General features: G+C 43.6%; 1 protein-coding gene and 1 long non-coding RNA gene across 29 annotated transcripts in view; one reads left to right on the forward strand and one right to left on the reverse strand.

The window, feature by feature from the left end:
* The window catches only part of LOC111937691 (uncharacterized), a 70,117-nt gene extending 56,938 nt beyond the window's left edge, over positions 1-13,179 (reverse strand). Inside the window, exons 1-3 of the long non-coding RNA XR_002868714.2 lie at positions 12,986-13,179; positions 9,609-9,677; positions 6,175-6,277 (exon numbers count right to left, since the gene is read on the reverse strand). This is a non-coding gene — a long non-coding RNA (uncharacterized LOC111937691). The remainder of the gene's footprint in view (positions 1-6,174; positions 6,278-9,608; positions 9,678-12,985) is intronic.
* The window catches only part of CUX1 (cut like homeobox 1), a 264,103-nt gene that overhangs the window by 112,990 nt on the left and 134,419 nt on the right, over positions 1-16,694 (forward strand). For all 28 annotated transcript variants that reach the window (XM_086859056.1, XM_086859038.1, XM_086859035.1 and 25 more), the window contains exon 4: positions 4,179-4,257. In XM_086859056.1, the coding sequence (XP_086715182.1) occupies positions 4,179-4,257 (79 nt within the window). The remainder of the gene's footprint in view (positions 1-4,178; positions 4,258-16,694) is intronic.

Consider the following 16,694-nt stretch of genomic DNA (forward strand, 5'->3'; position numbering starts at 1 on the left):
TGTAGAGAGCTTCATCATCCTGGTCCATCTTTAAATTCAGGAGCAGAGGTGTGCATCCTTCAGTGTGACTGCAGTCCTTGGGGCCATACCACGTTCATACAGCCCAGAGCATCCCAGCCCTGCAGACCCGTGCTCAGAAGATTACGGGGCACTAAACATCAGACTTGAATTAATGCTGAAATCTCCTACTGCATAAAAACTGTCAGATTCCAAACTAAAGCCACAGACTTTGCTTTTATCCTTCAGACCTTGTCTGGACAAAGCTGAATGAGGCAACATTCAGATAAATCTAGGTTCAGCACCTTCCCTGGCCTAGGTGTCAGATTTGTGGTGCTTACATAAATGTGGAGATAAATCCATGGATTTCTTTGATGATACTTTGATTTCAGGCAGGTGCAGCGGGTATTAGACTGGGACCAAGTGCTCCTGAGCTAGACTGTCCATGTTTTTGGGGGAGCAAGCCAGCAGTGTCAGACAACAAGGGACAGTGGGATCAAACCACGGAGATATTCACGGGCAGGTCGGAAGGAGATGATTGTGGAGGACAAGGGGGGACACTCAGCCTCTGGGGTGACCTTGGTACCCTGAGCATCAACTCAGAAGAGCACTTGACCTGGAAAAACAAGGTGGATAAGGGGAGGACTGGTCTCAGTGTGGTGTCTGGCCGCGGCTCCTCCTCCTCTGGAGATGTTTTAGGGATGAAGAGTGAGATGAAGGCTGTGCTGAGCAGGGAGGATTCCTCAGTTCTGTTATCTCACTGCAGCGCCAGTGGTATTATCAAGACAAATAGGAATGCCAAAACTTAAAAGTGAACATATGTTTATGGGGGTGGTGGGGAATACAGAGGTCACTGTTGTTTCTTTCTGCTCAGAGAAGACATAATGGGGCCTGGTTTAGATAAATTAAGATTTGGAGCTAAGCTCGTGTCAAGACAACGCGAGTGTAATTATAAGTTGACTTCTCTCAGGGTCCCTGAAGTTTTTAGAGTCAAATAAAAATGTTTAGCAAGAGTTTTATAATGTAGGTTTAATGTGAGCTGATTGCAGCTCAGCCTTGTTGGCTCCTGAACCAATTTTATTTTGATTTGAAAAATTTTCAGTGAACTTCCAAATGTTTCCATGTAATTTCAATCCTGTTTCCTCTCTCTCTGGACTTCATTTATATTTTGCTATTTTTGATGTCTTTTTCCTCCTGTATTTCTTTATTTCCTTAAGCACCTGGGTGCTGGCATGCTTAATTATTTTTTTATTCCAGTTAAAGTTGTCACGGTGCTTTTTCTAAATTTTATTTTAAGATATAAAATAGTTGCACTGCTCATTTTTAGTAGAACTTTAAAGCAGACAGGTTGATTTATTTTTTTTAACAACTGAAACATAAACCCATATTTCTGCCTAGTGGGATTGTTTGGAATTCTGGTTTTGAATTTGAAGGTGAAAAAAGGTGTAAAATACCTGTGATTTACAAACTGCTTCCTTTGGAAAGTCTCTGATCTCCTTGCAAGATGTTGTTTCAAATCTGGTTTATATTTCCATCACTCTATAACTGGTAAGGAGCAAATAAACCATACCTTCTATAATACTTAGAAAGAATAAAAGTACAAATGCTCTTTATTAAAATGTGGAAAAACTGTAGTAGGAAAACAAATCCATCCTGTTATTTCCCAGAAATGGAAGCATTTTAAGTGCTTTGCTTTTCATAAAAGGGGCAAATGAATTTTTCAAAATACAGTACAGAATCAGTGCTGTAATGCTAATTGTATTTAATAATAGTAATTTAAATTTGGCTGCTCTCTACCGAGCAGCAGCGAGAGAAAATTTTATGTGGGAACATTGAAGTCCAGAAGTGTAACATATGGTGTGGTTTGGCCTTCAGAGAGTCTCTGTGCACCCATGAAACAGCTCAACTGCACGAGTGTCCCTGGTGCTGCCCCTTCCTTCTCACCCCATCCCCAAGCAGTGCCTGACACTCCCCAGCATGGATTTACACATCCTGGGGCCTCCCTGCCTTTGGCACTTCGTTCCACAGGCTCATTTCAAGTACTCCTCGTGTGAAAATGTTCTCTCCAAATCGCTTCTGTTCTCTTTCCCTAATGAGCATCAGTCCATCTGTGATTGCTCCAATTCGGATTATTAAGTGGGTTATTCACAGCCATCAATCCCTTGCTCTGTGGCACATTAGATGCCTTGGGAGATTCCAGTGCCTTTCCGTGGTTTTTTCTTGGTAAACTGAAAGACCAGCATGGCCAACTCTTCTTGAGAATTTGTATCTGCTCTCCACATCCTCCATCATTTCTGATGCTCATTTATCACTTTTCCAATACCCTTTGATAAGCTGCAAACAGGTGTCAGTTACACCACACCTCCACTCACCTCCATAAATTAATCCAGATCCTGGGGGGCTGTAAGCAAAATAGGAACTTGGTTTATTTCTTTAAACACAACCTTGTATTGTGTTGCCAGAACTTGTCTCTTCCCAGCCTCTCGCAGTATCTCCCAAGATTTCCTTGCTGCTGCTGCCAAATGCTGTGTGGACTCTGGCCGTGTCCTTATTTCCCTCCTTGACCCCTCCTCCCCTCCAAGCCTTTCCTTGAGCATTGTGCCTCTGTGTGATTTCCACAATTGTTCTTGTCCTTTGGTTTTGTGGCCTTAATCCTGCCTGCAATGATCAACAAGTTCCTGACCAGCCATGAGGCTGATCCACACCAGCCCCGCTGTGCTCCGACACCGGCTCCCTACATTATTTCATCATCCACGCTGTAGGATTGCCCTCCTCTCCCTTCCCAAATCTTTCCTTTCTCTTCACAGAGGCATTTCAGGACAGAATAAACACACGTGGCACCAGGGCTGACCCTGCAGCACCCTCCTGCTTTATCTCCTCTCCTCTTCCTCTCTCGGGCACCCGGCGCTTCCCGAGCCCGAGCGCTGGCTTGGTCACACGCTTCCCAGTGCTGCAAATCCCCCTCCTGCAGAATAAAATATCAGATACTTTCCTGAAATACAGATACAGTAAACTCTGGCCATTGTTTCTGCCTTATCTACTGAATCAATAATGTAGAGAAAGAATTCAAGGACGTTTTTCAGACAGGGCCTTCCTTTTTTTAGGCCGCGGTGACGTCCGCACCTTTAAATGGTTCCATAATATTCACTGCCTTTCAAATACACAGAAGAATTGATATCAGGCCTTTGTATCCGCAGTTCTTCAGATCCTTCCTTGCTTTTTATTAAAATATGGGAACGATAATCTCCATGCCTTTGGTTTCCTGATTTGGGTAAGCTGCCACAGAGCTGTGTCAGGCTTTCCTGTTTCCCTTTCTGTCCCTCTGCTTTGGAGTATTAACTCACTGGATCTGATCCCGAGTCAGTTTGGTTGTTTATTGTCAATATGAAGAAATAGTAAATCCTCTGGTTTCTAGTACAATAGGAAAATAGATGTTTACAAAAAAAAAGTTGCTGTGGGATAAGCATTTTATTCCTGGAGCCGTTAAGCTGCCTTTCCTTGTAAAATGGAGTTTTAGATGAAAATACAGACAGAGAGGGAAAATAATAAAATGATAAAAATAAATTCTTTGATGAGTATTGTGTATGTTACAGAACACAAGGAGAAGCTGGTCAGAGAAGCTCAGGAGTGCAGACTGTGCCTAAGCTGTATTAGAAAACTTCTTTGCATGTAGAAGATTCACAGTTATTTAGTGTTAAGTATCACAGGGCACTCAACAAGTTCATCTTTTCATCTCCTCACAGGCTCATTGGAAATAATAGAAAAATCTATTTACCACAATAAAGGCAGAGTGGGACATCAGAAGTGGCTGTGATTCCATTTGCTGTGTTAGATTTCAGTAAGTGGTAAAGGAAAACAGTTGTTGAGGGGACAATCTGCCTGGCAAATACCAGGCTTTATATAAAGATTCAAAGTTAGGAATCACAACAGGCAGGAGTGTTCATAAAAATATTGATGCTTGTTATTGGGCTGGAAAATGGCCTTTAAATTATATTCAGTACAAATGTAGCAGGAACAGTCTTTTGAGACTGCTTCTATAGGAGCTGTACACAGGAGACCTGGGTTCTCTTTCTATGTACTTACTAGTTTCACGTGATATTATTAATTTATATTTATAATTCTGAGTGTGAGAGTTGTATTGGAACAAGTCTTAAAGCTTCTTCTCTCATCTCCCCTTTTAGATTGATGCATTGGGTAAACGAAGCAAAGAAGCAGAGGCAGCCTTCTTGAATGTTTATAAGAGATTAATTGATGTTCCAGGTAAGCAAATTATTCCCTTATTCTGAGAAACTAATGGTTCATGTTTGTGTGAATGCTACTGGGCATTTTTCCTACCTTTAATAAGGTAAATATGAGCAATGATTTTGTTCTGGAACTGATAGACTCCTGTATTGTATCTAATGGAGAGAACTCTAACTGTGGCACATTTCAGGACTTCTCAGTGCATCTACATGTTAATGTTTGTATGAATCAATTTACATTATTATGATACTGTGTGATCCTCAGTATTTGTTTTGTTAGAGGGTTCAGACAACTTCAACAAAAAAAATGCATCTCAAAGCTTTACCAAGAAACAGCAATATTTGTACTTTCAAAGGATAGAGAAAACTTTTCATGCCTTCCAAAAAAAACAAAAGAAAAAGCCTTACTGAAAAGTAAATCACTACCAAATTTCAGTTCTGTGCAGTGTAAGTGTGATCATAAATTTTATTCAGAGGCCTTTATTGTATGTGTTTTCAACTTCCCTTTTGTTTGGCATCTGAACTTTCTTTGTTCGGCATTTGGTTTCAGTTCACTTCTTTTTACATTTTGGGAGTTGGTTTTGGGGTTTTTTTTGTTGTTGTTGTTGTTTGTTTGTATTTTTTCCCAGTGGAAAATAAATAACTGCCTGAACAGATTTTTCTTTCTACATCCATATCACAGGGAGTGAGGAGACCAAGTCTCCACTGCCACATCTTGACCTGGCTGAGCTTTTGGTACATGACTCTGTGTCATTTTATGGTTTTATAAAACATCACGTATATATATAATATTCCAAATACCTCAAGAGGGCCTTTGAGGTGTAATTAATACTTTTAAATACTTTTAGGGCTTCATAGTACCCTGGCCTTTACTGGTTTTACCATTTAAGGGGAGCACATTTCATTCATGCTTCAAATTATAATTAAATTTTTAATGTTTTAGTTTAATGATTAGCTGGTTGAAAGGTCAGTGTTTTCAGATGCTCAGTCTGAGCTAACAAATATATATTTTTATGCTTCCCCATTCATATCTGAACAGTGCCCAGTGGCCAGTCCCTCTGTAGGGATGCGGGAACTTGCCAAGTTCTTCCTGGGCCACAATTTACCTTGGAAATGTTTTTAGGTTAGTCATCTGTGGTCTGTGAGTTTTCCTTCTCTTATTTCCTGCTCAGAGTGTCAGTAACATTCTGCTGAACAGAACATTTCCCTTTGGCCACCTGCTCATGCCATGGGAGGGGTGGATAACTCAGAGAAGGTCCCGACCGTCACGGGCAGTTTGCCTGGCACGAGCAGTGTGGGCCTGGGATGGGCACCCACATCTCTGGCTTGGAGAGAAACCCCTCCATGAGAACATTCCCAACATCTCTGCAGCCTGGGAGTCCAGCAGTGAGCGCTGGGGAGAGGCACTGCAGCCCCTCCATCTCTGCACTAACACTCACTGCAGTTTCCTGCCATAATTTGGGAGCTGAGTAGGTTTGAGTTGGAACAGTCTGGCTTTTTTCACGACTGAGGAGTGGTGTCAAACAAGAGCTGTGTGGGATCCTTCGTGTGCTCTTGTGCACAGGCTTCTTTCTGAAGCCTGGCACCACCACAGGTGCTGGGATCTGAGCAGCAGATCAGACCAAGCCTTGAGGATAAGGTAGGATTTATATCCCACCCATGCTGTTGAAATGGTGAAGGACTTTGTCAGGACTTCTTTGTAGGAGAAAGAATTTTCTCTTTCCTTTCAATTTCAGGAGCAAAATTTACAGCCCTGCTCCCACACCCCACAGCCTCTCTTGCCCCTCCGTCCCCTGCGCGTGCCTTATGTCACCCGTCACAGAAATATTTCTTTGATATTCTTAAAACACATAAAAACTTCAGCTTGGCTGAGTTGGGAGCGCAGTGGAATCTGTGGGATGAGCAATATCTCCAGGTTTTAGGCCCATGCTCTTACCTGGAGGTCTGAGGTAAAAGTAAACTCCAGGTTCTCCAGGAGAAGTCCAGCTCTAGTGTAGCTACGTGCAGGCGTAACAAATACTCACAGTTTACAACACACACTGCAAGGAGAAGGAAAGCAGCCATTAGCAATGTGTGGCACTGGTCTTTGTCACTCTGCTTCATTGCATTGCTCTTTTTTCCCCCCTCTCATCCTGTGCAGTCTGCTACCTTGGGCAGTGTCCATGGAGGTTGGCTGGGTGTCCATGGAGAGCCCTCCTTTATAAACAGCCATCAGTTTTCATTTATCACATGTCTTGCTTTGCCTCCGTGTAGCTTTACATATCTTTTGACCTGTTAGTTTGGTATTTCAAATATTTAGGTACACTTTTAGCTCCCCAATGCTGCTGTGTTTTCTTTTTGGTGTGAGAAGAGAGCGATGATGTTTGGGGGAAGCTATGCCTGGAATGCTGCAGAGTGGTTATTTAGCATTAAGCATCGCTGTTACATGACAAGGGTGCAATTTTATCAGACTTTCAATATCCTTTATAGGACCATATAATAATTGCAGCTGAAGTCTAATTCCCAGCAGCCAATTTTATGGTTCTTGAGGAAAGCGTGTATTTCTCTCCTCAGTAATAATGTGCACACTTTATATAATTAAAAAGGGCTTCTATTTTAATTTTACTATAAAATGATCTGTATTGAAACTCCAGCTACAGTGCTTTATGGATTCAGCAAAGTTTAATGATTTTCTTTCCTGACCTGACCAGAGTTTTCACTGAGGCTCACCAGTAAGGAATTTGTGGGAAGGGATGGTATTTTACTTGTAAATTTTCCCTATGTACATCAGGGGGTTTTTCTTTAAAAGATAAAACAGACCTTTTATATATCTCTCTCCAGCTTTATGATGCTGTTAAAATAGCATTATCATTACTTTGTGCTGCAAAATTTATCCTTCCTAAAGGAAAGCACATGTCAAGGAAAACATTTTGGTTTATGTACATTTATACAGCTATACTTCTCATTTAGTTCTGTCTTGCTTGAGACTGAACATTTTTAATTAATGGAATTAATTTTCTCATTTAATTGCCTTATTTTCTGTATGCAGTACAGAGCTAGGGAAAAGTGAATGCTGCCACATGAATTGCACTAATCAACAAGGTTGTCACAACTTACCTTTAAAAATAATATGAATATAATTATTTTGAAGTAAAGTGAGGTTGGGTCTGTGTTTTGAGGAAGCCTTTTTCCATCTGTTCAAGATTCCTTTGTCTCCAGTTTTATAAAATGAGTGTATTATGTTAACACTCTTGGCTTTTAGGGTCTTAATCTTGCAAGCACTTAAGTGAAATTAGAGCCTTGTTGTGTGTTTGGAGGAATGGTGTTGCCTTGTAGAAATAGTATATTCAAATTTCCCCCCCCCCCTAAATCTTTAAAGGAACAATAGTAAGCATTAAAAATGCTAAATATTTTTATTTCAAAAGGAACTGTGTTCACTACTTTATTTTTTTAAAACAACACTTGAGTGTAATCTTCAAGTAAAAGTTAAAACATGGAGACCAAGTGAATGCCAGGTGTCAGTGTCTGGATAAAGTGGTTAAATAGAGTGTTCTTTCTGCAATGGATCACTGCAGTTACAGCCCAGTGCCACGGTGGATTTGCTCAGTATTTTGTCTCAGTATTGCTCCTCTGCAGGCAAAGAAAATTCTGCCTTTAAACACAAACTCTGCTCTCTGGATGTGGCACAATTAAACCCAGTTGGGTTCAGTCTGTAGAATAGGAAAAAACACAGAATTTTTTCAGCATATGTACATTTGAGAGCAAGGGAAGGTTAATGAAAACTGTTTGCTCTTGGTTTGGAGGGGCTGTGCCGCCTTCCAGGGCTGAGCCAGAAATGGGTTTTGTTTCTCCTTATGGGAATTTTCTCATCAGGAAACAAAACGACTCTCGGGGTGTAAAAGGGGATGTGCGTGTGGTTTTATTGGAGACTCTTCCCGGGTCTGTGCTGTGATCAGATTTGGTGCTATATAATGTGTGTGATGTGGGTTTTAGCTCAGAGGACCTGCTATCGAAGGGAACTATAACAAAAACCAGAGAAGGTAAAAATAAGATGGTTTTTTTTAATGCGCCCTGTCAAAACAATCAAAAGCAATAACAGTGAAAGATGGCTGAAGTGGAAATTTTATCTTTCCCTTGCTCCTTGCCGTCATAAATTGCACACCCAGCCAGGGGGATTGTGTCTCAGAAAGGGGTTTGGAGGAGGAGCAGGCTCCTTCCAAAGGAGTTTTCCACACACCAATCACTGCATGTAGGATTTTAGCCTACACACAACCCCAGCTCAGCCTTGCAAATTCCAACTGCCCTGCATAGGGTGTTCTTTTTTCAAGGAATGCTTTGGCTGAGGAAACACAAAGTTCTTTTTGAACAAACGATCAGTAAAGCACTAAATAAGTGTGAGGGAATTACTTCTAAAGGCAGAAATGAAAATTATTTGCAGTGCTTGCAAATAATCAGCCATTTATAAGCCTTTGCCTTTTGATTATTTACAACTCATGGCCCACTCCAGACTTGCACTGCTGTTTGGGCTACGAGAAAATTCCATTTAAAGTGTATTTGATCAATGTCCTGAGGTTAAAGGTGATACAAGAGAAAAACAGGTTTGATTTTGGATTTGGTTGGGGGTATTTTCTCCCAGAAAAATTATCTGCTGCTTATGTTGGAGGTGATAAATGTGCATGAAGTTGTTGTGTTTATCTACATCCTGTGACATGTTTGGATTTTTTTGGAAAATATAATGTTAAGCAGAAAGGTTAATGCCAGCCTCGGTAAGGAAGTCTATATAATAAAGTTTTTACAGACCCTGATGTCTCATGATGTGCTAAAATTTCAACCTAGGTGTACCCCCAGGCTTTTCTGCCTGCAGGGAGAGCTGGGTGAATGTAAATTTAGGGGATAATAAAGAGAGGTGAAGAAAAAGAGATTCACTCCAAGGGACTGTGTTTAAGCACATCCCAAAGTAGACTACTAAAAAGAGTTTGAAAAAGTTAATATTTAGAGTGCTCTTGTCTGAGATAATGGTTAATTGGTTGGCAAAACTGTCTAAAGAGCAAGATCAGGTTATAGTAAACCCTGAGTTTGTGGTACATCGAGGCTGAACAGCACAGACCATTTTTGAGAAATGTTTGATATCATTGCAGCGTGAAAAAGTTTAGGCAGTTCCTCATTTGTTAATAATACATGTCAGAACTGTCACCCCTTTCCCAATAAAATATGTTAGAATAAAAAAAAAGGACAGACCCATAAAATGAACAAGTTTATGGTTTTGCTGCCCCAGACTGTACAAGGGAAATGAATATTCAGAACGTGCCTTTTCTCAACCTTAGAGGGAAAGGAAAACAATATTACAGTGAGTACTCTCAGGGGGAAAGGAAACAAAATGAACTTGCTTACGGACACAGAAGTGGCACAGACACTCCTCAAACGCAGCAGTCGGGTGTCTTTCTAAACACACTTGAAAATCTGATAAAATTAAGCAGAAAATTGAGCATAGTTAATACTTGAAAGAGTGAAAAGCCATAAACCCCTGTGGCTGCAGGCAGTGATTTAGCTGGTGAGTGGATCCCATCTGAAGCCAAAATCCTTGATGCATCACCTGCGTGTTTAAAACAGGTAAAAAGAAGGAGTTGCACAACCAGGAAAATCTGGAAGCAAAGTCAGTACAGCAAAAAATTACAGACTGTAGAAATTTAGTAGTGACTTTCCCCAAACAGTTCAGCAAATCTGCAAGGGGTGCTGAGTGGGAATGAGAGGAACAGTTTAAAGTCCCAACTGCAGAGGGGAGATTTGAGCAGAGTTCTCAGAGGGACAGAGCTGCCGCCGTTTCGTTCTCCAGAATATCCTGAATCGCCCAGAATGCTGCTCCAGCCTTGGCAGTCCAGTGCTGAGGAATGTCCAAGCAGCTCATAATCACTTCAGCCTCCTTCCCCATGGGGCTGGAATTCCGAGCCGCAGCACAACAAGCAGTTTGGGATGCTGGTCGGGCAGCATTGTCAGTGTTGCACTGCTATTTTCAGATGGAGCACAAAGTCCTGGCCAGTTCCCATCTTTAGAACTCATTCACTTCATCCTTCTGTTTTGAAACCCATGTCAAAATAACTGAAAATAGTTCTGTTACCTGAATACGTGGCTTGAAGTTGGGCTTGTCTGATCGCATACTTTTTTCTCTAGTTTTTCACGTTGAATTAATAATTGGATAAATTCCTTTATAAAAGCCGGAATAAATATTCAGAGGAAGAAATATCCCTAAAGCATTCACTTTAAAAAATTTATTGTGTGGTTGTCAAGCCCTATTTTACTTGGTAGGCTGGAGGCACGGAAGGAAGAGGGGAGGTGCAGACAAGGGGAAGGATGCAGTGAATAGGAGCAGGAAGAATGTGCGGTAGAAGGAGATATCCCAGCAGATATCCCTGCGGGAATGGGCTGTGTTCACCTGCGGGGTGTCACCACAGCCCTTCAGAAAATGTTGCTGCAGGGAGAGATTTACAGCAGCCCCAAGGCCCGAGACTGGAGCAAAAGGCAGAGCATGCTGGGGAGGGGGAATACTGGACTTTCCCTTTCTCGGTTGCAGGAATGTGAACTGGAATTAAAATAAACCCCAGCTTTCGGAGGGTTTAGTGCTAAGTCTGTTCAGAAGCTTTTAGGAGAAAGAAGGGATGAATATAGCAGAAATTATTTCAAACATAGTAGAAGGCTCTTTTTTCTTTTATAATCTCGAAATAGGAGAAATGAAACTTGAAGTACAAGTGTTTTCTCTACAACTGTCCTTTGCACTGAGCTCGTTGTGTGAGCAGAAATTCCAGTGTCCCGGGCCATTACTAGAACATTAACAATCAAATTGGAGCCTTTTGAGTTGCAGTGGCTTCTCTTGTAACTCATTAGGTTCTTTTTCAGCTGACATAGTGCCATCAAGTACTGCCCTACCTATTATGCAAACCCCACGTTTAATATTAAAAACTTTTCTGAGGATTTACTTTGGTTATTCCTTTGAAACTAGAGGGAACTACAGTGCAGTTCATGGAGTTGATAATTTACTCTGCCTTACGTGATTTTTTTTCATTCTAGGATAGTGATGCATCTCAATCTGGGGCATCTTTCTGGCAGTAACCATTCCCAAGTTGGGAGATAAATAAAGGATGTTTTTAAATAATAGCCCACAAGATGTAAGGACCACACTCTGGGAGGGATCTGTATGATTGTGGTCACACTGCCTGTGCACCATCCCGTGCTGTTTCATTTAACCCTGCAAGCTTTGGAGAACTTGTGCCGTGATTAATGGGGAGGAAAGGCGCCGGTCTGCTGCCACTCCCCCATCCCCACACAGGGGGGTCCCATCAGTCTGGCTTTGCTGCTTCCAGAGGCCGGCAGAATTTGGGATTTGGCTTTTCTTTTTCTTTTCTTTTTTTTTTTCTGGTAAGGAAAATGAGAGTCCCTCACCCTCTTGTGGGCACTTTGAATTCCCCGGTACAGCCTGCACGGAATGCTCTAAGAGCCAGAGGGTGAGGAGAATGCTCTTAAAAAGTGGAAAAAAATAAAAGGAAGACACAGATCCCAGTCCTGTGGGATGGGGGAGTAAGAAAATATGTATAATTCTTGATTGAAGGAAGAACCTTTTCATGGTTTTTATGAAGTGAGGAGTTGGAGAGATGATGAGCTTTGTTTCAAATGGAATTACGGCTATAACTCTTCTGTCCCTGGGCTACCAGAGTCATAGGGGAATGGGAGCAAAGCTATCATTTATTCCATGAAATCTTTGTCTCAGTCTCTCTAGGCTATTTCAATTTACCCCTGAAATTTCTGGGGAATAATTAATGAATTAATTAAGTATGCTGTGAGGTGTTTGAATATTCAAAAGCTACAATGTAATTATTATTTTTTCTAAAACACATTTTCAGGTTATTTTCAGACATGCAGTCTGCCACAAAAGCAGTTACTGCATCACTTCTCCGTGTCTGTAATCCAGGGATCATTCTCCAGCAGGAACACTCCCTGCGAAGAGCAGTGTTGCATTTAGGAAGGGGGGGGAAAAAAAACTTCCTTTACTTCGTGACTAAAGTATTGTGACAACGAGGCTGAACTCCTGGCTCCTTGAAAAAGTTGAATTGCGTTAATGAAGTTGTGTTTTAGGAGGATTATTATTTTTTTTTCCCCTCCCTTATCGTTTCGTGTGGGTGTTGCTGGTGAGCGATCACCGAGAGCTTTGCTTACAGCGGGGTTTGGGCAACAGAAATTCAGTCGCGTTGAAAGAGACGCGTTGCCTTCCTTGAATTATTTTTAGATCCCAACCTTAGGAAACACATTTCCAGTGATATAAATTATTAATTGCCCCTGTAGTTCTGGCACTGTTTCATAACTTGCTTTCTTATCGTTTCCAGTGTTACAGGCCTGTAAATGAAGAGGGAAGGGGGGTATTAAAAGGCAAGTCCTTTGTTTTGGAAGAGGCTCTTTTAGGAGCTCCATGTTATGATACCAAAGGAATAGATTCAAAGGAAAAGAGAAGAGGTTTAATTTAGATATTAGGAAGGAATTGTTCCCTGTGAGGGTGAGGAGGCCCTGGCACAGGGTGCCCACAGAAGCTGTGGCTGCCCCTGGATCCCTGGAAGTGTCCAAGGCCAGGTTGGACAGGGCTTGGAGCAGCCTGGGACAGTGGAAGGTGTCCCTGCCATGGCAGGGGTGGAACGAGATTAGCTTTAAGGTCCCTTCCAAGCCAAACCAGTCCACGATTGTGTCATTTCTATAAAATATTCTATGCGAATAAGCCGAGAGCGAACCTTGGACAGGGCAGAGCAGAACGCTGGGCTCTTTTGCAGCTCCTGGTCCATCCGTGGTGGTCTCACCGCACGGAAAGACTCCATTTGTGGTGATTTTACAGCGTGTGAGGAGCCCCCCGGCACCGCACCGACACCCGCGGCCGCCGCCCGATCCGCCCGTACTGCGATCCAGGCCGGGCTTTGCCGCTCTCCCCGCCGGGGCCGGCCGGGGGTTCCTGCGGGGTCCGGGCGGTCGCTCCGGGGTCCGGACAGCCCCTCACGGGGCCCGGACAGCCCTTCTGGGGCTCCGGACAGCCCTTCTGGGGGTCCGGACAGCTCTTCTAGGGGTCCGGACAGCCCCTCACGGGGCCCGGACAGCCCTTCTGGGGCTTCGGACAGCCCTTCTGGGGGTCCGGACAGCTCTTCTAGGGATCCGGACAGCCCCTCACGGGGTCCGGACAGCCCCTCTGGGGGCCCGGACAGCCCCTCACGGTGCCTGGACAGCCCCTCACGGTGCCCGGACAGCCCCTCTGGGGGCCCGGACAGCCCCTCACGGTGCCTGGACAGCCCCTCAGGGGGTCCCTGCGTTCCCTCCGGGGGCCCCGTTGGTCACTCCGGGGTCCGGGCAGTACCTCAGGGGTCCCACTGCTCTCTCCCGGCGGGGCTGTCGAAGCCCATTGCTCGGGACTGCTCCGGCCGAGCAGCATTCTGCAGCCCCGGGGTTTTATATATATATATTTATATAAATTTATATGGGGAGAGAGGGTAATTTGGCCCTGTGCGCTGCAAATTGTACATTTAAACAATGACACAGTTTTTCCACTCCGTTTGGCAAACCCCGCCATCAGCCCCTCGGTGTTGTTGGGGGTCCTCAGCCCTCACTGCAGCAGCAGCCACGGCCGAAGGGTTAAACATAAACTTTAAACATTCCTTGTCCCGCAGGAGCTCCTTTTCTGTGAGCCAAGGTGGGCTTTTCCCCCCTCTCCTTAAATAACGAGGGTGGTCCCAGCATACTCTATATCGAGACAGCTTTTCATCAGTTGCTCATCAGCATGCTAATTGCTGTATGACTAATTATGCCCTGAATTCCAGTTGATTTTCTTAATGAGACAGCTGGGTTAATTATGTAATCGTATGATTACATTAGCCCAGAGTGCCCTGGCGAAAAGGAAGGCGGGCGGCACTGGGATGTCACCGGGCGAGGGGCACGGGGGCAGCCGTGGTCATTTTGGCCGTAATGATCGGGGAGGGTGACCCTGCGCCAGCGCCCACGGTGTCAACACCGGGATGGGATTGTTGACACCGAGAGCTGTGCCTTCTTCCAGCTCGCAGGATGGGGGAGGAATGGGGGTTCATCAAGAAAACTCACTTGGGAAGTTCAGGCAGTCATCGATGGCCCTGTTGTATCTCGGGGATTGAGATTTGGGCGATGTAGGGTGGGGGTTGGATTGTAGAGTCACAGAGTATCCCGAGCTGGAAGGGGCCCATAAGGATCATCGGTCCAACTGGGCACTGCACAGCCCCAACAATCCCAGTCTGGGCATCCCTGGGAGCGCTGTCCAAACACTCCTGGAGCTCTGGCAGCCTCGGGGCCATGCCCATTCCCTGGGGAGCCTGGGCAGTGCCAGCACCTCTGGGGGAAGAACCTTTCCCTGATCTCCAGCCTAGACCTCTCCTGACACAGCTCCAGCCATTCCCTCCTGCTGTCGCTGGTCACAGAGAGCAGAGATCAGAGCTGCAGACTCCAATGAGTCTCCCCTCAGTCTCCTCCAGCTGAACAAAGCAAGTGTCCTCAGCCGCTCCTTGTACGGCCCCTGCTGACCCTTCACTGACTGCGTGTCCCTCCTTTGGACACTGTCTTACAGCTTTATATCTTTCTTACATTGTGGCACTCAAAACTGCATCCAGGGTGGTGAGGGGCTGCCTCATGTAATGCATAGTCCAGGCAAAAGCAATCTTAATTTTGTTTGTGAAGTCAGTACTTTACATACCTAAACAGCAGCAAAAAAAGAAAGGTTCCTTTCCCTGCTGTTGAAAAAATATCCATCGTCAGGGCATGTGTGTGGTGAGAGAACAGCCTGAGAGGTGTTGCTGCGGCTGCGTCGCACCAGCTCGTTTGATGTGAAGTATTAACTGCTATAAAAATCGCTTGGCATTTGTAACATTAATTGTTTTTGTGTCTGTGTCCACTGAGACGTGTCCGTCCTCCTCCTTTGTGGGGACAGAAGTGAGGTGTGTCCCAGCAGCGAGCAGGGGATGTGCCCATAGCTCTGCAATCCCTGGGGAAGGAGAGGCAGGGATGAGCTCTGCAGGGTTGGAAATACGGTGGTTTCTGTTTCTGCAGTGGTAGCATGGTGGAAACCTCGTCAGGGCTCGGATCCAGATGTGCTGGGCTGCCTGCAAGCACAGGATGCAAGGGGCTTCTCTGTGGGTATGGCATGCAACAAGTGGATTAGGGAAAACAAGGAGAATAGGAAGCAAGAGAAAGAAATACTCCAAGTTTAGTGTAAAAATAGACATCTCAATCTACTCTTGGGCAGTAAGGATCTTGCAAAATGCTTCTTCAAGTTCTGGATGATCAGATCCCTTTTACTAATTTTCTCATTTTTTTATTTACCCTGTGCCTAGCAGGGATTCTGGAATTTCACGAGAGAAAACTCAAAGCAAGGGAATGATGTGTGATGAGGTTTCCATATTTCAGTGTTCAACGAGGTGATTTTTCTCTCTTACAGACCACAGAAAGGGCATTTCCCTCGCTGCCTCTCTCCATAAGCCAGGGCCAGTTGATCTTTTTTGAGCTGTGTATGCCTGTTGTTTGTGTAATGAATCGAAAGTTTTGGTCCATTGCTTGTTTAAAAATTCAGTGACCTCCTGTTAAATGACATGAAACATACTTTGCAAACCTGGTTAATATAAAAAGGTATGCTTTTCCATGCATGCATGTGTTGGGAAAAAGGAGAGTATTTTTATTTATTTTTAATCTGCTCCACTCAGGTAGGAAAAAAACCGTTGTGACTCTAAGGTTTATGCTTGTTTCAGGTTAATTGGTGTTTATAAATACTCCAGAAATAACAGGTTTTAGGTTTTTCAAGCTAAAAGCGCATGTTGGAGCTTGCCATGAGAAATTATTTTTCTCTCTGCCCAAAATGTCTTGGTTGTTCATTTTATTGTTATACAACGATTAGTTTTCTTTAATGCAGTTTATAAAAATTAAGTCTAAGAGGTGCTTCACCCATGGGTTTTTTTTACATGTCCTCCAGCAGTATTTGGTGGCTGCAGGCCATTAGTCCTTCAAATAGGCTCTAGTGAAGTTTGAAGTTTAATGCACAGAGACTTTTTTTACATTTTGTTTGTTCTGCCACTGTTTTGCTACTTGAACATTAACCTTTAATAAAGCTAAATTAAATATACATGTCCTGATGAATAATTATGAGATTGCAAGCATTTTCATTTTGTACATGAAGCTTCTCAGGGATTGCAAATGTGACTAAAGGTTTAGTCATTATTCACTTTATAATGCCCATGTTATTTTTGTCTTTCAATTCTTTACTGATTTCAATATAAAAAGCCCTGCGTATTAGGAGCAAAATACTTCTTGTACATGTCCTCGCTTTTTACAACGGGCATGTTAAAATGAGGGTGGGGAAAAGTGCACCAACAATTTTGTCAAATTCAGTTTCTTTCATCGTGGCACTTTAACACTATTTCATAGAAATGCCCACAGCTGAAG

This window comes from Cyanistes caeruleus, chromosome 21 (assembly GCF_971803275.1).
Source record: "Cyanistes caeruleus chromosome 21, bCyaCae1.hap1.1, whole genome shotgun sequence".
NCBI lineage: Eukaryota > Metazoa > Chordata > Aves > Passeriformes > Paridae > Cyanistes > Cyanistes caeruleus.